This window comes from Toxorhynchites rutilus, chromosome 1 (assembly GCF_029784135.1).
Source record: "Toxorhynchites rutilus septentrionalis strain SRP chromosome 1, ASM2978413v1, whole genome shotgun sequence".
Lineage (NCBI taxonomy): Eukaryota > Metazoa > Arthropoda > Insecta > Diptera > Culicidae > Toxorhynchites > Toxorhynchites rutilus.
In genome coordinates this window covers 58,372,413-58,399,970 of record NC_073744.1, presented here as the reverse complement: position 1 = coordinate 58,399,970, position 27,558 = coordinate 58,372,413, and the positions used below count along the sequence as shown (strand labels likewise).

General features: G+C 41.9%; 1 protein-coding gene and 1 long non-coding RNA gene across 3 annotated transcripts in view; both read left to right on the top strand.

Moving 5' to 3' along the window:
- LOC129777322 (uncharacterized) overlaps nt 1-27,558 on the top strand; it is a 294,287-nt gene that overhangs the window by 193,924 nt on the left and 72,805 nt on the right. The window lies entirely within an intron of this gene.
- Nucleotides 1-27,558, top strand: part of LOC129777309 (homeobox protein prospero) — a 248,256-nt gene that overhangs the window by 156,075 nt on the left and 64,623 nt on the right. The window contains exons 3-5 of one of the 2 annotated variants that reach the window (XM_055783543.1): nt 22,545-25,550; nt 25,797-26,679; nt 27,313-27,489. In XM_055783543.1, coding sequence (XP_055639518.1) covers nt 22,829-25,550; nt 25,797-26,679; nt 27,313-27,489 — 3,782 coding nt within the window. In that variant the 5' untranslated portion in view covers nt 22,545-22,828. Of the gene's footprint in view, nt 1-22,544; nt 26,680-27,312; nt 27,490-27,558 lie in introns of both variants that reach the window. The other variant, XM_055783535.1, reaches the window with a different exon arrangement.

Sequence of the window (27,558 nt, the reverse complement as noted above, 5' to 3'; positions counted from 1 at the left end):
TAAATGTTAGACCTACACTCTGTCCAACTTCTTTAAGACCAGGATATGATCTTGCTGCTTTGTGTCATTGTAAGCAAACAACGCTTCCATTTATTTTCAAGTGTATTTGTATTGGTAACTTTCATATACTGCATGATTTTCATATGTGTGTGTGCAAGCGTTGAGCGTAAACAAATGTTTTTGTATTTTTCAAGTGTCAAATTTCTATAAGACCAGTTACGTTTTCCGTTGTTTTTAGTTAGTTTAATTAATGAATCTAGAAAATGCCGAAAGGAAAAGTGCTCACGGATAGGGAAAAAAGAAAAAACGATTAATTTCACTAACAAAATGTTGGAATTAGAGAAATTGCTCGTCGGATTGGACGATCTCATCAAGTAGATCTCAATTATTTGACGAATCCTCAAGAATACGATAAAAAGAAGAAAGCATGAGAGACATTCATCAAATTTTGGTAAAAAGTTCTTACATGAAGAGAGCTAAAAAGGTGGAAGCTCCTAATCTTACACCATCGCACATCGAAAGACGTCTGAGTTTTGCCAAAGCTCACATGAATCAACAATGGGACATGGTATATAAATGAATACATTTTGCTATACACCATAACGTAAAGTTCCTTTTTTTTACTTTTGACTTCGCTAGGTTATCTTCAGTGACGAAAGAAAGTTCAATTTGGATGGTCCCGATGGTTTCAACAGGTATTGGCATGATGTACGGAAGAGAGAAAAGTATTTTTCAACCAGGAATTTTGGTGGAGGCTCGTGCATGGCTTGGGTGGGATTCTGTGCAACTGGAAAGCTCAAGATAGCTTTCACATCACTGAAGGATTATATACATGTTCTGAAATACTCTCTCCTACCGTTTTTGTGTGGATATCGTCGCATTCCAGCAACATAATGCTAGCAAGGAAACTAAGCAATGGATTAGGGACCAGAAACCTAATTTTTTGGACTGAACTGGCTCGCTCACCAGACTTGATCCCTATTGAACATCTTAGGGGGATCCTTGTACGTAGAATCTACACTGAAGGAAAGCGGTACACCGCGATTGAAGAGCTCAAGGTAGCAATTTCGGAAAAATGGAAAAATATCGAGAGATCCGTTCAGCAGCATTTGGTAAATAGTATTCCAACACGAATTTTCCAGGTTATTAGCCGAAATGGCAAGTTTGCCAATTATTGACATGTAAATCAGGCAATAGTTTTGAATTTTTCATTAATTCATTAATACTTACGAATTTTGAAATGGTCTTATAGAATCTGGACAGCTGAAATTATCATATTTAAGCACAATAAATAAACAAACTACGCTTTTGAACGAAATTGACGTTAAATATATACTTTATTCTAAGCATTCTACAATGTATGAATGAATCTTGTTGATATAGAGACTGTTTGTAATTTCAGGGAGGTCTTATAGAAGTAGGAAAGATTGTAGTGCTGCCCGAAGTAATCAAATATTTTTCCCCACCACCTTTATCTATTTCATAGCTCATAAAATAAACAGTGTAGTGTAGTGTGATTCAGCTTTACTTCTGTCCGTCCATGCAAGCTCTGCACTATGCTTACTGCGCGCATATTCTGAGAATGCATTCTGAGGCAAAACAAATTGCACGTCCGTTCATCACGGTAGCAAAATAGAAACTAAGATTGGCTAGAGCGAACACAATATTTACAGTGCTTTCACGGTCATCCGACGACATCCGGCATCAACCGCTGACTTGACTTGACTTGACTTCGACTTCGATGACTTCGATGGACTTGCAAGAATATTTATAGATTTTTGTAACTTCACTAATATTTAAAGATTATTGTATTTTCGATATGTTTCTTTAAAAGCAGTTTTTGAGCTATGGAAAAAAGTTTTTGGGTCAATAAATAACAAACATCACTCACAAACCTTTTATCTTTCGGAAGTGATAGCCTCAGCCGGGAGAGGTAATAACGCTCAAATCTTTGCACCTCAAACGAAACACACTCGTTTTCGATATTTTGAACCTACACCCCAGTTCAAATGCAGAAGCACTCTCCATCAGACGGCATAAAAATAATGATTATCATGGCTTGAATTATAGAGAATTTAAAATCTCTTAGTTCATCCATCTCCAGCCTTGGAAAGGCCAATTTGAAAAAGTAAACTAAACTGTCGGCCTTAAGAAAGGTCATTTTGGGAAACCTCGCTGTCGCCTGGACACTGGATGACTAATGAATCACGAATGCTGTGAACTAGCGAATAGCTTGTTTATACTCAATAAACTGAAAATGAAAATGAAGCTTAAATTGCAATATATTCTCTATCCACATTGTCGCTACATTTGCTATTTCTATTTTTTTTAAATATGTCGTTTTCTGATTTGTAATGGTGTCCTACGTAAAAAAATAATTATTTCTGAGGTTTTCGTTATTGTTACACACACTAAACAGTTTAGAATAAAGTAACACCAGATGGGCGAACCTGAAGAGCCGGCTCAGGTTGAGCATAACTGATCTAAATTATAATATATGAAATGTGTGCGATGCATTGTTAAGTGTGGACACCGCAGTAGAATGTAGTCATTTTATACCAAACCCTCATTGCCAGACATTGCCAGACCCAGACAATATTCAGTATAAACCAGGAAACATAATGAATGTAGCTTGAAAAGAAACGAAAATGTAAATTTGAGTTCTTGAAGAGGGATTGATTTAATTTAAACTAAGAGAAACGATTTCAAATTCATTGATCACATCAAATAAGCAACTGCACTCTATAGGACCATGTAGGGGAAGGGTGGTAAAGATGGACACCTTAAGTAAACGTTGATTTTTCGTTAATCTCACAATATATATACAGGGTTTTTCCAACTTTAAATTCCGAAAGTAAATTGAAATAAAACACACTTAGAATTCGAATTTCGATGAAACTTTTATTTCAAATTAAAGTTTGGTTTATGCCATTATGTGTGAAATACAACATCATTCAAATGTCCATCTAGGGCTTCCTCGCACACCTTGATCCGGAACAGGTAATTTTCGATGACTTTTCGGCACATATGGGGCATATATTTCGCATAACCCCACAAAAAAAAGTCTAGCGGGTTCAAATCGCATGATCTGGACGGCCAATTGGCATCACCAAAACGCGAAATTATGCGTCCCTCAAATTTCGTTCGCAATATGGCCATGTTCGGTCGTGTTGTGTGGCACGTGGCGCCGTCCTGCTGAAACCACATGTCATCCGTATCCATATCTTCAATTTGTGACAAAAAAAATCGGTTAACATGCGGCCATAGCGCTCACCATTCACAGTTACCGTCTCGCCGTCCTCATTTTCAAAGAAATACGGCTCGATGGCTCCACCAGACCATAATGCGCACTAAACAGTGACTTTTGGCGGATGCAATGGCCTCTCAACAATCACGTGTGGATTTTCTGAGCCCCATATACGGAAATTCTAGGTGTTCACATAGCCACCGAGCTCGAAATGTACCTCATCGCTGAAGAAAATTTGATGCGAAAATTCAGCATTTTGCTGCATTTTGCTGTTCGTTCGCCCAATCGACGTATGCCCGACGCATTCCATGGTCACCACGCTCTAATTTTTGTACCAGTTGGACTTTATATGGATGTAGGTGCAAGTCCAAATGCAAAATTCGCCACAATGATGTGTTTGACAAGCCCAATTGCTGAGCACGCCGTGGAATCAAACATTCGGGTTATCTTCCACACTGGCAGCAACAGCAGCAATATTTTCGGCCGAACGCACATTACGATGATGCACAGGTTTCACAATATCCGCTACGGATCCAGTTCGTTCGAATTTACGCACTACATTAGCGATTGTGTGCTCTGTAGGCCGTCCATGACGACCAAAATCCGTCCGTAATGCTCGAAAAACATTTGCCGGTTTTTCATCATTTTTATAGTATAATTTAACAAAATTAACACGCTGTGCGATGCTAAAACGATCCATATTGTAAAATGGCAGACATTCAACTAACGATATGACGCTTTGGTTGACAGCTATGTCAAACGGTTGTCAGCGCAGGGCTGTATACTTTCGGAAGCCTGAAATGGAAAACCCTGTATATAGCTATCTCATCACAAATTGATAGTCTAGGTCCTTTTAATAGTAAATTTTGTTTTTAAGGCAGAAATTTGCAAAATGAATGGGTTGAAAAAATAAAAATTAGTCGGGAAAGACGGACACTTGACGGGAAAGATGAACCTTTGGGGTGGGATGAACACTAACTGAAAATTCAACTTTATAGGCCTTAACAATGATCGAACAAAAAGGGTTGAATAAAATCACCTAGAAGGCTCCGAAAACTTTTTTTTCCTTTTTTCATATCTGAAATAGCTGCCAGCATCAGGAATGACAGATTCGGATACCATTCTAAAACCACTCTGCTGATTCGTCCATCGTATCCGATTGATCTTGTAAACGTAGTTAGTGGGCATCTGTTTAAAAAAAAGGAGGAGATAATCAAATTGTTTTCAAAACAAAATGTATGTCTTGTCCCTCTGGTGGAGTGTTCGTCTTACCCAATTTTTTTTCCTTTAATATTAATGGAGTAAAAATGAGAAAACTTCACCGCTGATTCGATAAACTAGAGGAAAAGTGATGGTAAAACACTCACGTTACGAAAAATACCCCAAAAAATTACTCGATGACAATGAGAACCCTATTTTCTTCAGACGAAAACTTACATCGAGCTGCTTTTTGTAGATTATTTTTCTGTTTTTATATACAATTTTAACAAAAGATCAGCTAGGTGTACACAATAAGTATAAAAGGTATTGATACGCTGTATTGCGAGTTTGTACATAATTAAAATTTAAAATTGAGACGGAGTAGTTTTTGCATCGCTTAATTCGTATGCAGTCTGGGAGTTTGAAGAGCACATTACATTATGGACGTTAGTTTGAATCATAGAAACCTGAAAAGTAAAACTAAGCTAAAATTGCTGGGAAATAAAACGAGTAAACAAAGAAGAACACCTAATCCAAATGTCTATACACCTATCGAAAGGATCAGTTAAATTTAGTCTCGAAGCACGTTTGGAACAATATACAATTGGATCAAAATTATAACCGAAATTAGCCCTTTTTTGGTTTAGGAAATAAATATATTTAAACAAATGTTTAAATTTCATTCGTCATATTATCGTTTATATCGTTTCGGTACTTATTTCCTGGTTAACATTCAAAAACAGCAATGAACTGAGGAACTTTATCGACATACGCAGAAATCCTTTGCTCAGCAGACACTAGTTTACCGTCTTATAAACTACTCAGCATCTTAAAATAAACTTTTCCTGCGATTTTCCCCGTGTGGCGCGAACCGGTCTCAATCTTGCGTGAAACAACGGCGCTCAATTTTCGTACCTGAGTGCTACTCAAAAGAAGTCTTCATTCTCGTCCAGCAGTCTCAAAAAAACCTTAAGCTACCCGATAAGCGTTCGTTACAGCGCAATCGAACCGTAACAATAGCGACTCATGCTTCCCCCTATGCTGCATCGTAATGTGCAGTATGCCACATAAGGTGAACTATCGGAATGTAGCAACGAAGGCGGCTTAAAGAAAGAAAATAGTCGTTTTCTTACGACTGCAGGGCCAAACTTGGAATCCCACCACTGCTCGATCTAACACGGCGAGATTCTCTTGAATGCGGCCCACAAAAACCGTTCCTTATCGAATTCAGGTATCATCTTCCGAGGGGTGGAGCGGTGACACATGTAACAATTTGGTGCAAGACCAACGTCTTGGTCGTGTTTACTCAGCGGAACTGGTCTTTAAATTGTTAAGGTTATTTTCTTTCGAGCGAAATGGGAAAAGGAAATGAAATAATTGGCGGTTGTGGAAACGTACGCACGCGTCCGTGATCGCAGATGTGCCTTATGGTGTGGGGGTTTAATTTCTTTTCCAAGATGCTTATCGGTCGGTTGGCGTCCCTTTAAATGCGACTTGTCACGCCGCAGTCGCAACGGAAATTTGTACTGGCCACCGAGCTCCCCCCGAAAAGCAGAGTTCTCACAACGGCACTCAATGGGAACGGGAGATGTCGGAGCGGACAAAACAAAAAACAAATCAAGTTACAGCGGTTGGGCTGCTTCCTTCGGCGAGTCTCCTGCTGGCCGAATTGAAATTAACCGACAGCGCGATAACAATAAGTCCTGACCGGCCCCGTATGGCACCATGGAGAAGAAATCGAGATGATAGGCTTCAATGACAAAGGAGACGAGCGTTTTGTTGGGTTTCCTCTTTGTTGAACCCTTTTGCCTGCTGCCGATCTTCGACTGTTTGTGGTTTAAGACTGGTTGATTTCATGCATGCACCCGTGGGGGGAGCGACTTTGGCGACGACAAGTGTTCCACAAACCAAAGACCAAGATCCGCACGGAAGTACTGATTAATATCAATTCCCTCTGCCCTCTCACTCTCTCTTTCTGTCCCGGCTCGTATTGTAAAGTGATCCATCCTTTTGGGTGGGGATTTCGTGTGAAATAAGGTTATTCCGGAGAAGCTCATCACGGTCTCTTGCTTCGAACTTCCTTTCAGGGGCCCGATTATGTGCGAATCTCCGTTGCCGGCACTTGTTGCGGTGTGTGGGAATCCATCGTGCATTAATGTTTTGGCGCAATGGCTTTTCAAACATTGACATCATTTTCAATCAGCCGTGAAATCCTCAAATTCTCTCGCCACCTAAAAGCACAAAGTTCCAACGGATTGATTCTTCTAAAAGGAAGTTCAGTTGATAATGATTTATGAATGCGTTTTTTCCGGGTTTTAGTTTTTTGTTTCTCGCTGATGCAAGAAGTAATTACTGCGGGTACTAAATTCAATCGCTCGGTTGCTGTTTTGAAATACGCTGTGATTTAAATGGGGTCGTTTCTTGTCTCAATTAGACTTAATTGGAAACTCGCCTAATGGTCGTCCCTTGAACTTGATTTCCGTGAAGCCAGCGCTTCGGTTGCACTTGTCAGGGTAAACGTACATACATTACCAGTATCAAACTGCCACCCCGGCTGTTCTCAAGCCACTTCCCATTCGGAAATGGCTCGTAACCATCTTCCACGACAATTGAAGAGTTGTTCGGAACAACACAGAAATTACTTCCACTTCCAATTGAACGTCATGTACGGTACAAATAGCGACCAGCAGTGGGACACAACGCCGAACCTATTAGAAGTAAATGCATCAGCGTACCGATCAAGTCATATTTCACTTGACGCACTTTAACTGATTCTCTGTCTCTCTCTCTCTCAACCCCGTCCTGCTGGTAATCACGAGAATTGCGGCTGTCCATCAGTACTTGCGCGTCCGTGGCTTGCGCTGGCCCTTTCCGAAGCAGCAGCAATCGCGAGCAATTAGGGCTATCCCAGGGAGCACTTTCTTGCCGGGCCAGAATCCGCCTAAATTAGAATATCCGGTGCTGGTACGATCCGAGGAAATTGCTGTCGCGCTGGAAGTTCCCATTACGAGCATGTAACATCTCCAGAAATTTGAATCCTTTCGAGCCTCCCCTCTCTTCCCCCCACACTTGCCTGCTTGTTTGATGCGCACTTTGTGACTCAACCACGCTCGAACGCGCTGTGGGAACGGTTCTCGTCAACAGTCTGGGATGATGAAAGATTATATCACTTCAGCGGCAATAATAACTGGTGACAATTAATGAGATGTGGGAGAAGTTTCGCGACACAAAGATGCAAATTCATCAATTAAAAGAATGCGCTCGGAGGCCTTGCTTCGGTGGAAATAACCACTGGTGGTCATTGCAAATGACGCACTCATTCAATTTATCCGGTAGCAAGAGAAGGATTGAATGCTCAACTCAAAATTGCCACTGAAAACTACTTTTGATAAAAAAAATAGATAAATAGTTTTTATTTGTAGTTTTTACCTAAGTTCAAATTCTCTCGAATCTTTCAAATAATGAATGTGGTACGGGGTGGCCCGGAACAACGTACTTAAGTCTAGAAAGGTATTGTCCATGACACTACCGCATGTTTAACATAGGACTACGAAATTATTGCCGAAGAAAACAAACATTCTTGAAATTTTTGAATGAAATTTTTACAGATATTCGGCACTGACAAGGGCCAATGAAGGAATACTTGCACTGAGTGTGAACGATTCGCAGCACAATAAAAAGCAAATTTCAGCAGATTGTCAATTTAACTTCTAGCATAAACATGTACGTTATTCTCAAAATCTCGTAGCAAAATCACAGCTCCAACACTTCCAAAAATACAGTTTTACATAGAAATAATTCCCAGAATAATTCTTCGAAGCAAATTCGGTGACGGAATCGGTGACGACTGCAACCGATGCGGAGCAAATTTTCACCTTCAGTTTTCAACCACAAAATACAGCTCTCACCGCTGGAAAATATTCTCTTCACATCGGACCTGAAGTGTGCTACACTTTGACGCCACTTTTAACCCATAAACACGAGATGATCGATCGAGGAAAATGGTACCAATGAGGCATTTATGATCGCTTTTGAAGGTGTTATCAGAAGAGCGGGGATAGACACGAGTGGTACGATTTTCCGAAAGTCAGTCCAGCTTTACGACTTCGCATACGACATTGACATTGTGACACGGAACATTGAGACGATGAAGGGTCTCCTCAGACTTACATCAGACTGAAGACTGAGGCCAGTAGGGTTGGACTTGCTATCAATACTTCGAAGACAAAATACATGCGAGGAAGAGGCTCTAAGGAGACAAATGTTAGCCTCCCGCCAAGAATTCTGATTGGCGGTGATGAAATCGAAGTGATAGACGAGTTCGTGTACTTGGGCTCACTGGTGACCGCCGACAATGACACCAGCAGTGAGATACAAAGACGCATTATGGCAGGAAATCGCGCTTGCTTTGGACTTCGGATGACACTACGGTCGAGTAAAATTCGTCCATCACAAAGTTAACCATATATAGAACACTGATAAGACCAGTAGTCCTCTACGACCACGAGACGTGGGTTATGCTCGCGGAGGACCAGCGCGCCCTCAGTGTGTTCGAAAGGAAGGTTTTGCGCACCATCTACGGCGGAGTGCAGATGGATGACGGAATATGGATAAGGCGAACAAACCATGAGTTGCACCAGCTGCTGGGAAAACCACCAAACGTTCATACCGCGAAAATCGGCCGACTGCGTTGGTCTGGGCATGTCCTAGGAATGTCGGACGGCAGCCCAGTGAAAATAGGAACGAGGAGAAGAGGTGCGCAGCGGGCAAGATGGCTCAACCAAGTGGAAGCCGACCTGCGGATCCTACGCAGACTGCATGGCTGGCGACAAACAGCTACAGACGAAAAGGGGAATGGAGACGACTTTTGTGTACAGCACAGGCCACTGGGGCCTTTTGCTGATTAAGAAAGTGAGTAAGAGTCATTCATGATTCATCCGTCATCTAACTAACGAAAGGCTTTCCAAATAGCCTTTCTCAAGGCTAAAAGTTTGGTTTACTTTCACAAATTGGCCTTCTTCAAGGCTAAAAATGAATAAACTTCGAAGATTCAAAGCTTCCATGATTCAGAACATCGTAATCATCATCACCAATAAGTCCGTACCCACCCCACACGAGCTCTTTTCTGAGAGGAAATAAAAATAAAAATCAATTCTTAATATCGGTCGCGTCACGAAAATTGACCAAATTTGGGTGCTTATTTCTAAAGTCATATCATGATGGGTTTACGAGATTCTTACACCAATCGATTCGGTCGCTCCCTAACAATATCTATTGGAATATGGATGATCAGGGCCCGAAATCTTCGAAGATGAAAAATGAAGATCGATTCTCCTCTCTGTAGCTTCGCTTCGACTAGAACTACTTCGGCATTCGCAACAGAAAGTGAATTGACTAGAAAATGAATTGACGAACATTGAGAGCGAGGATGACTGATGAACTATTCTAGTCAATACTTATTCTAACTGACGTGACTAACGACTCAATCTTATTCAATCTTATTTTTACGTCCATATAAAGTGAAACGAAAACTTGATCTCTGATGAAAAAAAGTAGTCGACGGTTTTTTGTCTACCCATCGTGAACTCAAACCATAGAACTTAGACAATTATTAGGTATGCTATAAAGGTCCTCGGGTTAGTATTGGTAAATAGCGTGCATTTTGGGAGGAATTCTAAACAAAATTTTGATTCACTTTGTCTCCGAGTTGGTTGATACTGGTAAAGTAAAAGCATTATAAATATAGTCAACCTAATTTTTTTTGCTACCGTGTTGAATTTTGACTTTTGGCTTCTTGCAGCAGTTTCTCCGTCAACATGAATCAACAGTCATTTGGGCGTTTAGTTGCTATCTCACTCTGCCACCCGACTATCTCATTCCATTCTTCCTCGTCAAATGGACTTCATTGCATATTGAAGTGACTCCCCCAAAATGAATTCGTTTCTTTCTCTCATGTATCACGTATGCATGTATCAATTTTCGAGTTCAACGTGGTTTGACATATACTACGGGTGAGCTAGATGTTTTGTAGTGCTGAAACAGAAACACCGACAAACCTGTGAATTTTGCTGAGGATTCCTCCCAAACTGCACGCTATTTAATAATACGCGAGGACCTTTATAGCATATTTGGTAACTGTCTAAGTTCGTTGGTTTGAGTTCATGGTGGGTAACCTATGAAGCCGTCCATTAATGGTGTTACCAGGGCCCGAAATCTTCGAAGGTGAAAAATGAGGAACGACTCTACTCTCAGTAGCTTTGCTTCGACTAGAACTACTTCGGCAGTCACCGGCAACAAAAAGTGACTTGACTAGAAAATGAATTGTCTAGCGTTGACTAGCGAGGATGACTGGTGAACTAGTCCAGTCAGTGTTTATTTTAACTGACTTGACTAATGAATACAAATCTGCCTCTTCATTCAACTGACTTCAATCCACACTTCCATTTCCCCCTGCCACTAATTCATACCCGCGTGCGTAATATTATTTTTACGTCCATATAAGGAGGAACGAAAACATGATTTCTGATGCAAAAAAGAAGTTACCCCATCATTGGACGGTTTATTGTCCACCCATCGTGAACTCAAGCCAACGAACTTAGACATTTATCAAGTATGCTATAAAGGTCCTCGCGTTAGTATTAGCGTGCAAAACAGCGTACACATATTGACGCTATTTTATACGTGTGAGTAATTTTCGTGTATGATACAACAGAATCTAGCTCACCTGTAGCGTATGTCAAACCACGTTGAACTCAAATATCGATGCATGCACACGTACATGGGAGAGAGAAAGAGAGGAACGAATTCGTTTTGGGGGAAGTCAAAACTTCAAAATGCAATGAGGACAATTTGACTGGGGAGAATGAAATGATATAGTTGAATCGGTAGAGGGTGATAGGGACTAAACGCCCGACTGACTGTTTAGTCGTTTTGGCGGGGAAACTGCGTGAAGAAGCCAAAAGTCATTACTAACTGAATACGGGTATAGTCAGTCAGATAGTCAGTTGACTATCCTCAGTTGACTATGACTATGCAGAGCCCTGGGTGTAACTACTTTTTTGCATCACTTTCGTTTCACTTTATATGGACGTTTAAATAAGATTGTGTACGTGGGTAACGAGATTCGTGTCAGGAGAACAAGTAGTGTGGGTTGAAGTAAGATCGAGTAAAGAGGCAAATTTGTATTCATTAGTCACGTCAATTAGAATAACAATTTGTTACAATAGTTCATCAGCCATCCTCGCTCTTAACGCTCGTCAATTAATGTATTGTCATTTCAAGTTATGTTGACGGCGAATGTCGAAGTAGTCCTAGTCGAAACGAAGCTGCTGAGAGGAGAATCGATTTTCATTTTTCGTCTTCGAAGATTTCAGGCCCTGCACACAACTACTTGTGCTATCGGACCAATGCACGAGAATATTACACCACATTATGAAATGAAATTGGATCTTATAATTATACACGGAAAGTGTTTTCTGAGAGTAAAACGGAGAGCGTAAACAACTGATTTTAACGTGAAACGTGAGTGCTTATTGCAAAATGCCTTCAATTTCCTCTGCTATATTACTCTCATATTGCTATGGCAAATGTTTGAGAGACTCAAAAGGAAAGGGGTGTAAGTGACATGCTGATTTCCTCTTCATCGACTCTTTCTTTTGGTCATAACTTAGCTTCAACCACATTCCTAGCTATATTTAACAATTTGGAGGTAGGTCAGAGCCCCATCTATTGGTTTCTATGGTAAACTTAAATTGGAACGTGTTTGCAGCAGAGTTACTAACGAAAGAAAAAGTTGATGAAGAGAGAATCGATCAAGTCACTTACACCCCTGTATAATTCTGAGCCCCTCATATTATACACAAACTCTCACTTAAGTAAACGCTGTACCAGTACGATAGCTCATTGATTGTAACGTATGAGGAGGTCAGAAAATGTGCTAAATACAGGGTCTTTCAGATTAAACGCTCACGCAACAAATGTTAATAGCTTCTGCAAAAGTGAACCGATTTTTATTTTGAAAAAAATTAAAAAAAAGCTTATTTTAGGTTATTTTCGATGTGACCACCCCTTTTTTCGACATAGCAACACATCCACGATCCTTCTCGTATCCCCAGAGGAAGTAATCGACGATGAGAAATGTTGAAATTCTTACCATAAGAGGACAAAGTTTCATAAAGGCTTCGGTTGCTCGAGTAATACGATTTCACGTAAAAATATACGTTGTTGTAAACTGTACGTCATGACACTTAAAACCATCCAATAAAACTGAACGAGTAGCCGAATATTATCGTCCCGAAGTGGGGAATGCAATGTTACCATTGAAGGAGCGAAAAAAAATTAAAAGGGGCTATTCGATTTTTTTTGCTTGAGCGTTTAATTTGAAAGACCCTGTATTGTGTTTTTGGGTGTATGTAAAACATATTTGAGAAAAGAAACTGCCCTTCAAGCATTCCTTTCAAGATTATTCCTTCAGATTTATTATTTCATTCAGAAAAAGGTTTTCCATTGGCTTCAACCATCATTGTTTGATGACAGACCACTGTTCCGGGTGACTTCACGCACTCTCTTCAGCCACAACTTCACGAAGTTCCGACACGTACTGACAGGAACCGCACACTGCGTTCTGGTTTTCCCTCTTTGTTCCATGTTTTCACAGAGTTCACAGACTTTTTGAAAATATTCAATTTTGGTTGTGTGTTGTCAAAACCTGTCGAAAAACAGCAAGTCCAGTGTCGGAACCGGTCAACTATATTTTTGTTTCGTTTTACTATTGAATGTTACGCCATTTCTTACCATTTTCGGGGCTAGCGGTAAGCATCGGAGCCTTTCTGGGGCTTCAACCAATTCGATGCTTCTCCTCAAGACATCTCTGCACTGTCCGGAACGTAAGGGACAAGCTAAACTCGGCTCTAACTATTTTGTTCTACGTTTCTGCGACCCTCGCGGCTTCCGATGCGTCAAATTCAAAAGAGTTGCTTTTGTTGCTTCAATGTCATGTTAGTACATGGTGTCGCTTGCGTATGATTTAAATAAAAGAGCACTTTTTCCAAATCTCCTACAGCTTGTGGTCCCATTGTAAGACCGTCATGGTAATTGGCCGTTCGAGGGAGTTCGCGTTGTATTCAAACAGTGTTCTAGGTAGCTGTTTCTGACTCTTCCAGGAGGTGATAGGGGATCATATATGATAAAAAAAATTGTTTAGGCAGTTTAAGACAAACAGAGTCCAAATCAAGAAAAAAAAAAAAAAATTACTCTGTCATAGTTGAGATTCAATCATAGGTGTAGAAGGTTTTTTTCGCCAAATGTAATACTTTATCACCTCCTGCGAGATTATGGTCAGCTCTCTAGAACCCTGCATACAAGTATTTGATCGAGAAATTGACTGAAATCTCCCCAACGACAAATATTTAAGGGTTAACACGAGCTCAAGTGTGTTATAACACAAAAAGTCAAGGACTTCTTGTGTAGGTTTCGAAAATTGATCGAATAGAAGTAAGAATACGATGCTGTGAACATTTTTCTTGTGATTGTTCTTTGTCGGAAGTGAAGTCACGTCTGGAATATACCCAGTTTATCGGTTCAGGGTCTAGGAATAGGGTAGAAACATAGACCACTTATTCATAGGAACTCTTCTAAAAAGTGAGTTCATATCAGTCATACATTTTTTTGCTTTAAACATGGTCACCAATCATCTCTCAATGCCACAACAAATTGACACAGCATGAATCTTCGTCAAATTGCGCTCCCACAAATCAGCAAACGTTCTCGTTAAAACTTCGTTTATGACTCATCCTCACGCCACAAGAAAGCGCGTAACGGTTTTAAATTGTTCATTTCCACTTTTAAATTATTCTTTGACCCACAATATCGGCTAAATTTTGACAACTTCCTCCTTGACGATCTGCTCCAAGTCGGAAAGGAAACGTGCGAATCTTGCTTCCAAAATAATTGAGTTGCGTAAGTCCCCTCCCTCATTGGCTAGAGTGGATCCGTACGGTTTTCTTAATCATATTCTTGAGGCTGAATGCAACGGTCCGGACGGACCGCTCTACCAGAAGCTGTAGATGTCAACAATCGCTTCGAGGCAATTGAGCCCAGGAACGCCGATCTGTAAACAAAACAACTGCGTACGCAAATGCATATTTTCTTATTGAGCGGAACGTGATGTGAAACTTTTTTATTATCCAATTTACTCTGACTACCTTCCCGCCGCCAGCCGCCCTCCGACGCAACGTATCTCAATTCTTGGTCCATCGGTCTTTTCGCGAATCGCTCTCGAAAGGATGTGGTGTGATGATTCACACTTCAATCTAATTGAGCGTGGAATGGGATTTGAGCCGCGTAAGTTGCCTCCTCTGCGCTCGGAATCACTCCGGCAAAGACTTTTTATCTCTTCTGTTCGCGCGGAGCAATTAAGACACGACTTCAATTAATATTTATGTGTGACAGGTCTCCACCGGGTCAAACCATCTTGGACAGCGCTCGTCATCTGGATTCTTGGCGCCTTAATTAATTTACTCCTTCCGGACATTGCTTCATCCAGAATCTATAAATAGTGTCGATGACTTTGCGTCTGTTATTTCTGCTCTATCTCTGGTGTATTTTTATTTTTAGCAAAGCTTCGTCTTCTTCTTCCCTCTGACGGGGTCCAATTGGCTTCTAACGATGCAAACAGCTGACTTCCATGGGCCAAGACCGGCAAGCACGGCGTTCCCCTCCTGTTTATTACAGTCGTCAGTATTCCATATCGTACCACTGTACGTATCTTGAACACATTTATTCATTTGCTCGTCAGTGTGGCTATCCCTTCGGTTTTTCATTTCTCGTTCCTTCATTCAAACATCCCAAACAGCAGGAGAAAGGAGAGGAAAAAAAACGTAACATCAGGAGACGCCGTTCCTTGCCCTGAACGCACGCCGCTCGATTCCAGGTGTGCAACGTTAATTTATGGCTGTTTGTTGATGCCGGTTACCTTTCGCACACACCACCCGGAGAGTATTGCAATCGTCGTTGATTCATGCAGCGGTAGATGATGGTTCAATGCCCAAACCAGATCAGTGCAGGCAATGCTCACACATTTCGACTTGCTTCAAGCCATGCATCAGAAAACGCGGATTGGTTCGAGATGCATGGCGAAGATTGACGATGTGAAACACTTCTTGGAAGTGAACATCAGTGACATGAACACTCGATTTTGGATCAACCTTCGTCGGTTTCTTGCGATGTCCTTATTTGTGGTGCGTAGGCTCGTTTGCAGCGAACGCAGAGGCAGCCACATTTCCCCTGCGTTGGTTGCATTTCTCCTCCAGAATTCAGGAGAAAAGATGAACCCTTACATGCGACCCGACTTGGTTGCATTCCAGGGGAACTTGTTGGCTAGGGTGACTCTTACGCTGTTTCAAATTAAACCAATTATTACCTGCGTAGTTTGAGCAACAAAATAACAAGAATAGAAAAGCATAGAAAAGTTTTGACGTTACGCTGGATGAAACATACAAACGAGGAAAAAAATTACCTTTCTCAAACAAAAAATACCTGTTCGGAGATTTTTCTATATTTCATGCAAAATCAAAAAGAGATGGATGTGTTGCAATTTACTTTGATATTTTTCCATGGTTAATCATATTACAACGTTCGTTCTCGATTAGTGAAACATGTAAACTAATTATTCTGTACCAAGTTGGCTTCAGTTCGAAAATTTAAGAGAAATTCGGAACTCGAAACTCGAAACTGTTTCAGGAACAAAGATTCCCCTGCTGGATTTAAACTACAACACCTTAACAAATATGTAAAAATGAACCACTAGATAGCTCGAAAAGTAATTGCGTTCCTATCCCACCTGAGAAATAAAAAGCTGCTGGGCGCATTTTTCCACAATTACACACTTTAGCAATTGTTCCACAGCTGGTGCACGAAATCTTGTTTGTAAATAAGTTTCTTCGATTTTACTTAACAGTTTTCTAAAAAGGTTTCCACATAATCTAGACTTACAGGCGTTGAAGGATAACCTTCACTGTAGCGAGTATAAGTCTAAGAAATATGGCATAAATATTCGAATTCAAGTATTCAGACCACCAATCTCAGATTGTATCTTTCTATTTCATATTCAGATATTAAATCCCAGGATTCATATTCCGCGTACCAAGCATTTTACCCTGAATTTTTCCCAAGTTGCAAGCATTCGCTACAAGATGAAGGGGTTTCATATTGTTCTAAGTTTGCAGGAACGTTGCTAAGGTTGAAGAAGAGTAAGGAACAGTTGATTTTTGTTGGCGATGTTACTTTTATCCATCTTTTGATCTAGAATCCACCAAAATTCTTATGTGAATTGAGATCGGGTGATTGGGAAATCTATTTCAGTACTTTTATACGTGATCCAGGAAAAAAGTTACAGTTTTGCATTGGGTATTTTATGCCAAATTGTCTTTTGTAAATATGAAACCACCATAGAATCATTTACTGCACCCTTAAACCTCCATATGCCTTATTTGGTTTCATTTGCTTAATTAATTCGCGAGTAATACAGAAATTTGTGTTTCATTTGTATGGCAGCCCCCCCTTAGAGAGGGGTGTGAAGTATCTAACCACCATAGAATTATTTATTGCACCTTTAAACCTCCATATGCCTAATTTGGTTTCATTTGCTTGATTAATTCTCGAGTAATGCAGAAATTGGTGGTTCATTTGTATAGCAATCCCCCCTAAGAGAGGGGGAGGGATATCTAACCACCATAGAAACATTTATTGCACCCTAAAGTTTCCATATGCCTAATTTGGTTCAATTTGCTTGAATAATTCTCGATTAATGCAGAAATTTGTGTTTCTTTGTATGGCAGTCCCCCCTAAGAGAGGGGGGGAGGGGTATCTAACCACCGGTTCCCGGAATAAATCGCCACAGAAAACGACTGCAACAGAAACCACCGCTTATAAAATGTGTAGTAGGCTATAAATATTGTGGCGCGGTATTGTATTTCAAAACAAGAATTAACCGGGCAAACGTATCGCCCCAGGCAAACGTAACGCCCCGGGCAGACGTATACCGTCCGACGCTCGCTAGAGCTCGGTCGGACATTGCTAAAGGATCGTATCCTATGTTTCAAACTAACCGGGCAATCAGTGGATCCCAGGTTTGCGTGCGAGACACCGCCGCTTCCGACGGCGGGTCGGCGGTGGACTCGGATTGCGTCATCTTGGCGGCATGGGCCGCCTCGATTCCTTATCCTCGCCAAATGGGGACTTCGTCCCCATTACATTGTCCTCAGAATAAATTTCGAAAAACGAGAACAAGAGAATAAATTTATAATAGAAATGTGAGGCACATGATGTTTTTCCCGCGCCAAATATTTCTAGCCTACTACACTTTTTCTAAGCGGTTGTTTCTGTTGCAGTTGTTTACTGTGGCGATTTATTCCGGTCACCCTAACCACCATAGAATCATTTATTGCACCCTAAAACCTCCACACGGCAAATTTTGTTTCATTTGCTTGATTAATTCTCGAGAAATTTTAGAAATTTGTGTTTAATTTGTATGGCAGTCCCCCCATTAGAGAGGGAGGAGGGGTCTCAAACTGTCACGAAAACCTTCCCCAGCCCCAAAAAAATATTTGCTATCTGGCCGGATACCAGGTATAAGAGAAAAATCTATCATTTCTCATTAACTAACTGAACAATGGAAGAATAGAAGGAATACTGTTACGCCTAAATGGCTACTGTGTAATGTACCATATGCAACGGTATAGAAGAAATACCCTTACGCTCAAAAATGGCAACTGTGCAATGTGCAATTTATAGATACGACCAAATATGTGACATGTACACGATTAAAATCCGGCTCTGTTCTAGCTAAAAAATGCTAATGAAATGCAGAAACTTGGAACTCTGTTGAGGGATATTCATTCTATATGAAAACATTAATTATAGTTTATTATTTCCATATAAAAATGTGTTTAATACTCCCTAAAATGTAATTCTTTATTTGCTTCATGCACACATGCTGTACCTCCGAGTTATTTATTCACAAAAAAAAGATCCGAATGCCCGGCTGCAGAATATCCGGCCAACCGTTCGGTTACACTTTCGCACACACATCACGGATAAATTTCACTTTTGGAGCATACACTCTGTCCAACTTCTATAAGACAACCCTGATTCTATTTCGTTGCAACACAAACAGTTAAGACGCGTCCACATTACGCCAATCTGCCGTGGCCGCCCGGTAAAGCCGACTAAATGTGGACGTACCGCCCGGGCTTACCGACGTGCCGAAAACCGATTCGAATCAAACCGAACCCAACCCGAAACAAGTGGGTCCGGTTCAAGAAAGTCGAACCAAAACAAAACGAAGTAAATTAGCGTTGACGACATATTGCTTCGTGTGTTCGTGACGGCTTCGTGCACCCGATGGGGCGTCCACATTACACAACGAATCGAATATGCCGCCTGGTACAGGCCGATCGGCATCATTCGGCATAATGTGGACGTGCCTTTAGAATTTCAACAAGATACATTCATACTATGTTGAATACTTAGAATTAAGTATATTTAACGTCAAATCCGTTCAAAAGAGTTGTTTGTTTATTTATTGTGCTTAAATATGAAAATTTCAGCTGTTCAGTTTCTATAAGACCATTTCAAAAATCATACGTGTTATCAATGAAAAATTCAAAACGATCGGTTGATTTAAATGTCAATAATTGGTAACCTTGCCATTTCGGCTAATAATCTTGAAATTAGTGTTGGAATACTATTTACCCAATTCTGATGAACGGATTCCTCGATATTTTTCCATGTATCCAAAATTGCGACCTTGAGCACTTCAATCGTGGTGTACCGCTTTCAGTATAGAGTCTATTTTGTGACGATATCCACGCAAAAACGGTAGGAGAGAGGATTACAGAACATGTACGTAATCCTTAAATGATGTGAAAGCTTTCTTGAGCTTTCGATTGCACAGAATCCCGCCCAAACCATGCACGAGCCTCCACCGAAATTCCTGGTTGAAAAATACTGTTCCTTCTTTCGTAAATCACTCCAGTACCCGTTGGAACCATCCAAACTAGAACGTTTTTTGGTCGGTGAAGATACCTATACATTGATACCCATACCTATACATTGATATAGATTGAAGAACTTTTCGTTATAGTATATAGCAAAATGTATTCTTTTGAGAACATTCTTTATCACAACATACCATGTCCCACAGTCGGTTCATGTGAGCTTTGACATCCCCATCGGAGAGACCCAAAAACGATTCCATTATTATTGTATGTTAGAGAGGGAATGTTTCTAGGAGTTAACATTGCAGCAACTTTGAACGTCCAATCATCGAAATCGATTTTTTTTCTCATCTGCTTCAACAGCCCCACGTGCTATAAATTTAACACTAGAACTACCGACCAGTCAAAATGACCGGTTGTATCATTTGGTCGGTGTTAATTCAGAGGGAACCAAGTCGCAATATTTAACATTTCGAGTTATCAATTGCATTAGGTTAAGCATTCCGTAAGCTACATATCTACTTTATCAGATTTAGAAAATTACGAGTGCAGCAGGAATAACGTATCGGAATTGGTTTGGATGCTCTTTATAGTAGCAAACTTCAAGCTCGTTTTTCTCGAAATCATAAAAATGTCACTTGATCCGGTCTGACTTAACGTCAACTATTTGTTCACAAGATTTTATCTCGAAATTTTATTTAATATTTTCTAACAATGTTATAACTTTTTCTAAATATAGTTCATATCCTTTAAAATTTTTATATTATGACAACTAAATATCATATTGATCAAACTGATCGGTTTGGTAGGGATAGGTATATGAAAACTGTGGGTACTTCTAGTGTTAACAATAAAAAAAAATCTGTACTTATCTGTACTTTAGGACCAAAATCTGTAATCTGGTCCGAAAAAATAAAAAAAAACTGTGCCTTTCCAGACAAATCTGTACCTGTGGTAATACTGCTCACGAACTACACCTTCCTGATGTGCATACATGACATCGTTTAGATCGATTCTACGATGGTGTATAATATGAAACAGATGCTTGTTATTTTGAATTACAGCGCGGACTCGATTATTTACAGTTTTCGATTTTTTTACACTGTATATAATCGAATTCTGTATATAATCGAGTCAAAAAAAATTTTTTTTATTTATTTTTATACACATATTTTTCGTTTTTTTGATTATAAAAGAAGAATTTAATGTTTGATTAGTCCCCTTCATTATATATAATTAGTCCCCTTTGATTATAAAAGAAGAATTTAATTTTTGATTAGTCCCCTTCATTGATTCATGATAGCGGATCATATTTGATGATACAAATCATTCTACGCATATGTTCGAGTTCCAACAATGACAGAGTTATTGAACTTTTGCTCTGTTTCGGACCCTGTTAGCCTTACTGGTCCTAATTTAAGAACTACGCAATTTAGGACAATTATGTTGCTCCCATTCGAAAGATAAGAAAATTCTATACGGAATACAGTTGTGAAACTTTCAAATTAGTTGATTTGAGTAACATTTCAGAAGTGAAAGCTTCAATGTTTGAGGTTTTTAAGGCGTTTTTCTCAATTTTATCTAAAAAATACATATTAAACATTAATGTTTCCATCAACCAAATTGAAGCTCTCAAACCGCTCTTCAATTTGTTTTTTGACACCCAACTTCTATCTTTTTTTTAATTTCGCCGCAATATCATTTTAAACTATTCCTTGTGAATCTTCAACTAAAATCTAGCAAAAACACGATTTTTACTTCACTGTACTCGTAATAGTCAATTTACTTTCATTTTAACATTGACCCATTTCATTTTCTCTTGAAATAAGTCATATTTGAAATGTAATTTTTTATTGTTTTTCGAACTGTATATAATCGAGTCTAAAATTGCATAAAATCGAATCATATATAATCAAGTCCGACCTGTACGACTAAATCTGGCACGATGAATAAATATTTATTTCAGACACACGTGATAAATTATTACGTTGATGATTTGTGTCAAAATATAGAACACGTATAGATTGAGCGATACCATTATGTTACAGTGTACTTTTCCGAACACATCAGAAAGTGCAAGCTATTTTGTGATAGCACGACGAAAGTACTCGAATAGTTCCATACGTATTCGCTACCTATTTATTAAAAACAATAACACTAGAATCAAATATTTGGAATAACCCAATTCATTCAGACCGGCAACGTTATTTATTTTTCGTGATGGAATATACAATACATTGGATAAAGTGTGCATTGGATGCCAACAATTTGAATGAACATGTCAGCAGACTGGAAACAGATTTATATCGATGAAATTGTTTGCAGATTAAACTAGTGCATTGCCAGAAGAAGCCTTATGAAGTACTGAGAAACAAATTCATAAACGCATAAATTAATGGTAACTAAACGTGAAATAATCACGATCGACACTATATTGTTGATAACATCCATCAGTGTTGTAATGCTGGTAATTATGGAATCGATTATTATGGCATGAATGCAATTGGGCAACAATTACGCTTTTCAACCTGAATTCAATTACAATACTCATCTTCGGTGAAGGTTAAAAACCTGGCAGTAATTTGGGAGCAGTATTTCTAACACTATGATATCAATGAAAGCAGAATCATTCATCAGATCCACCCTAAGCGAGAGAGACTCGGCATCAAACGAACAAACCAAGCAAAACTTGGGCTTCCTAAGTAACTACCCGTCAGCACCTCATCCCGTTTACAGTTTTCCCACATTTCACCAATTTTTTTTTAACACAACGAAGAAAACCGCTGCTTCTCCTCCGATTTACTACCACTACGACGCGATGTAGGTTTCCTGAACGAGCGTGGATACGGAAAACGCAGCAGAAAAAACTCAGTTAAACTCAAAGAATTCTACCTCCCCTCTAGCAAAAGAAATACCAAAACAAAATATACACCGCTGGTGTGACTGCTCGAGCGCGCTAATACCGACATCTCGTTCTGACCTATAGGGCCCCCTGCGGACAAGCCATCTCGCTCCCGCTGCCACCAGCGAATCGGGGTTTCTTTTTTCTCCTCTCTTATAATGTTTGTTTTTTCCCTCGTTCTTTCCTTCCTTCATTCCAGGTCCATGCGATGGAAGGGGAAACCTAAGGCCGTGTTAAGAGAGGGGTATTGTACGGAATTGTTGGAAGGGGCACTCTTTTGTCGTCGTCACTGCCGTCGTCGTCGTCAACATTCAAGTCGTATGTACCGCCAACGTGGTTCTTGGTATTGTAGTAGAAAGACTAGAAGCGGTGAACAGCAACCATACCAGCAACGACAAGACCGGGTACAGCCGAAACAGTGGAGAGGGGAGAGTTTCTCCCACCGCGCGCTGGTCCGTGGGCCAATAACGCTGTTTGCCACTTATGATGTCATCAGAGGAGGACACTGATTCTTTCGGTTTATACGTCGATAAGTTGCTGAAGAAAAACAAACGAGCCAGACAGCGCGTAGACGCGGGCGAGCCAAGAAATAGTTATTCTTCGATACCGAACTTTAGTTCGAGACCGTCCTTCATGAGCGGTGGTCTATACGGGGCTATTTTTAGCCAAAGCCAGCAGCATTTCGGCGGACTTTTCGGTCCCGGTGGATACGGACCAGCCAACAAGATGCTCAATGAGCTGTTGGGTAGACAAGTGAAGCAAGCACAGGACGCCAGTGATCCGGACAGTATAATGCTATCGTCGATCGAAGCAGCCAATGCAGCGGACAGCAATACCCCAACGAGTAAACATGGATTCGAGAGTACGACAAATCTGAACAACAACAACAACAACAACAACAACAACAACAGCAGCACTAACAACAATAATAACAACAATTCGCCCACATCAGACGGATCTGCAATGATGGGCCGAAGAAGTAGTAACAGTAACAACACTGCCAACAGTGGCAACCAAAACAGTAACAGCAGCGGTGGTGTTATAGACCTTGACGGTGGTTCTAGAACACCACAGCCGAACGATTTGGCGCATCATATGTTGCGCAACATTCTCCAGGGCAAGAAGGAACTGATGGCCCTCGATCACGAACTGCGAACGGTGAGCAACCAGAGCAGTGCACTCGGCGACAGGATATCGCCGGATAACAACAATGTGATCGGTAAAAACAATAACATTTACGACATCAAGTGTGAAACAGTGAACGGTGGTGATATTAGTGACTCTAGTGAGCCCGGTGCTAACAACAACAGTGCGTCTACCAAAGCTAATCAGAAGAACAGTGCAACCAATCATCAAACCAATAGCAGTGATATCAATCAACCAAATAGGCCAATTTCTCTCGATTCGAACCACAGCAATTGTGATGATATGCTAGCCTCAGAGCTGGCCCACAAGGACCGGCTGCTGAATGGGGGCGGAAGCACCGGTGGCCGATGTGCCAGTGTGAACCCAAAGCAGGAAAAGAGTGATGTGATTGACGAGTTAGTGGCGTCACTTCCGGAGGAAACGGACGAAACTATGCCATCGCCTGCCTCGGGCGGCAATGGGGTGCTAATTACCAAACAAGAGCTAGACATCGAGGACTGTCTGGAGGACAAGGATCGGGACGACCGGACGCCAAGTCCTGTCCAGAGTAAGAACGATTCGGAATCGTTAACCTTGAAGCGAGCGCGAGTGGAAAACATAGTTTCGTCGATGCGAGCAAGTCCTGCGCTGCTCTCCTCCCAGCCCGGACAAGTCAACGGGTGTAAGAAACGTAAGCTGTACCACCCACAGCAACATGATAACAGTGCGGCTGAGCGGTATGCTGCTGCTGCCGCTGCCGGACTAAATCTCGGACTGACGCTGCAAAACTTCATGCTGGGAGCCAGCGCTGATGCAGATGATGACGATGATGAGATGGAGGTCACTCCACATATCCACCAGAAGCGTGTTGAGAAAGACGTACTTAAGTCTCAACTGCGATCGATGCAGGAGCAACTGGCTGAGATGCAGCAGAAATATGTGCAATTATGTTCACGAATGGAGCAGCAGTCGGACACCCAGGAGGTGGATGACAGCGCCAGTGACATCATGGAAGACGATTCGAATCCAGACCTCACGCCGGAGAAATCGCTCATGCAAAGTTCGCCGGCGTCAACCCCAATCAAGGATGTTGGGAAAAATACCGATGCATCTAGTATGCTGCAGATGATGAGCAAAATGATGTCCGCGAAACTGCACAGTCAGCTCCCCACGCATCCTCACCTGCAGGCGGGCTTCAACGGAACGCATCTCTTTCTGCAACATATGCAGCAGGCGGGTCTCCCACACGACGGTATGAGTCAGCACAATCAGATGAGCAATGCCGCAATGTACCAAAAATTGCTCATGGAACAGGAGGCACGAATGGTGAAAGAAGTTGCCGAACAGCAGGAAAGAACGCTGCAAAATTCCAACCAGCAGTTCCAGCAGCAGCAAACTCTGCAACAGCAACAAATGCAGCAGCAGCAAGAGAGAAACCTCCAAAACAGCAGTCAGCAGATGATGCAGCAGCAAGCACAGCAGCAAAACCAACAATCCCAACCGCAGTTGCAATCACCCCCGCTTCAGTCGAGTCAGTCGCAGCAACAGCAACAACAGCAGCATCAACAGCAGCACCATCAGCAACAACAACAGCAAATGCAGCTACAACAGCAGCAGCAGCAGCAACAACAACAACAGCAGCAACAACAAATGCAGCCTCAACAGCCTTCTTCTCAACCCAGTCATATTTCACCTCCACAAATGTCCCAGTTACCGCATCTGCCGCAAATCCCAAAGGGTTCATCCATACCATCGGATCTAACCAGTCGGCTCAACCTGATGCGATCCACTGGCAGCTCTGTGGGACCAATGTCCGGTTCTGACCTCGAAGGACTGGCCGATGTGCTGAAAACGGAAATCACTGCCTCGCTCTCAAATTTGGTGGATTCGATCGTGACGAGGTTCGTTCACCAGCGGCGCTTCCTGGGGAAACAATCGGAAGCCGCGGCGGCAGCAGCCGAACAGCTCAACAAGGACCTGCTGATGGCATCGCAGCTTTTGGATCGCTCGAAATCACCGCGAACGAAGGTTAGCTCGGACCGCGGACCAGGCGTTGGCAGCACCGGTAGCAATCAATCAGGTAATGGACCAATGCTTAATTCTAATCTCAACAGTGCGTCGAATCCGAACTCCGTGAACCAGCCTCCTGCCGGGAATCCCATGATGACCGCGCAGCAGAGTACCGGGCCACGTTTAAATGGAACCGCTTTCCCACCCATGGGAATGCCTATGCATGTGAACAACACGCCCACGCACGATCCGAAAAATATGAATAACATGAACCAGATGAATATGCCACCTCATGTTCGACCTTCTCCCTCTACAGCTATGTTCCAAACGCCGAAGCCACCCCAGAACCTGAACTCCGTGGCAGCCGCAGCACTGTACAACTCGATGAGTGCCCTCGGGAGCAGCCAGGTGAACCCGTTCTGTATGCCCGAACCCCGAGAGAACCCAGAACAGGCCGAAGCACTGAGCCTAGTCGTGACACCGAAGAAAAAACGCCACAAGGTGACTGACACTCGAATTACGCCACGAACCGTGAGCAGGATTCTTGCCCAGGATGGAATTATTCCCTCCGCCAACGCGATACAGGTAGATCAAAACAACAGCAATCAAGGTATCAACGGTAGCAGCAATAACAACAGCCTGAGCAACAGCATCATCGGTGGCAACAGCAACAACAACAACAACAATAACAACATCAGCAGCAATAAGAACGCCAACCAGCAGCAGTTCAACAGTCAACCTCCGAGCGTGCAAACCAACACCCCGAACGAGAGCCCTTCTCCACGGGGTTCGTTCCACCCGCCACCCCCTTCGATGCTGCCCGTGTCGTTGCCGACGTCAGTTGCGATACCAAATCCTTCCCTGCACGAGTCCCAGGTGTTCTCGCCCTACAGCCCCTTCTTCAACCCGCACGGCCCCCCACACGGTGGTCCTCACGGACCACAGCCTTCGCAATTCCACCCCATGAAGGTGTCTTCTAGCCCACCCGGCATCAACGGTATGATGGACTCGCGAGATTCCCCTCCGCTACCGCATCCGCCCACGATGCTTCATCCGGCACTGCTGGCAGCTGCCCACCACGGAAACTCACCCGACTACGGACACATCCGTGCCTCGATGGACGTGAACGATCGCAACTCGGACTGCAACTCAGCCGACATCTCGTACAACGGCATGGAGCCTACTATATCCTTTTCAAAGCAAGTTTTTTTTTTCTTTCTTTTACAATGTTTTTTTCAGTTCGATTTTAATTACTATTTGCAACTGACTTCTGCTTGTTTTCCCTGCGGGATACTGGGAGCGCGTTATGCAACTTTTTCTTCCATTTGTCACTCAATAATGCATACTGTCTTGGATAATTTCCTTCCAGGCGCGAAGGCAGGAAGGAAGGAAGGTATTGAATTAGAGAGACTTTAAACTCTGAGAGTTCATTCGTCTCTTGCGAAGGCAGGAGTGGAAGTGCGAGAAACTATCGTGAGAACCGACACGTTGATGTTTTTCATTCGCATTTCTTTTTTGTTCCGGCGCGGGAATATAAATGAATTAAAAGCATTATCCTTGTCGCTCCAGCCCGTTTCTTAATCAGATTTATCGGTGGGGTTCTTCCGATATCGATTCACTTTTATAGTTTCTCCTCAGAATAGCCAGAAGATTAGCGACATACTTTCGTCGGAAACCTTGCAAGTGGGCTTTCCACAGTTCCCAGACAGGAAAAGGGTAGACCGAATCAGTGCCAAATAGTAATTCTACATTCGAGCCACCCGATTACTTTGTCGGCGAAGTCCAAATCCTAATACCGAAATTATTATAACAAACAATTGACACCAACACAGATTGTCCTTAACTCCGGTGTACTCGTCAACATTAACCCCGATGCATCTGCGCAAGGCGAAACTGATGTTCTTCTGGGTGCGCTACCCGAGCTCGGCCGTCCTCAAGATGTACTTCCCGGACATCAAGTTCAACAAGAACAACACCGCCCAGCTGGTCAAGTGGTTCTCCAACTTCAGGTGAGTGTCATACTTTTTTCATCTGTGCCGCCAAATTGTGATAACGCCGTGTCTGAGATTATTGGTGTC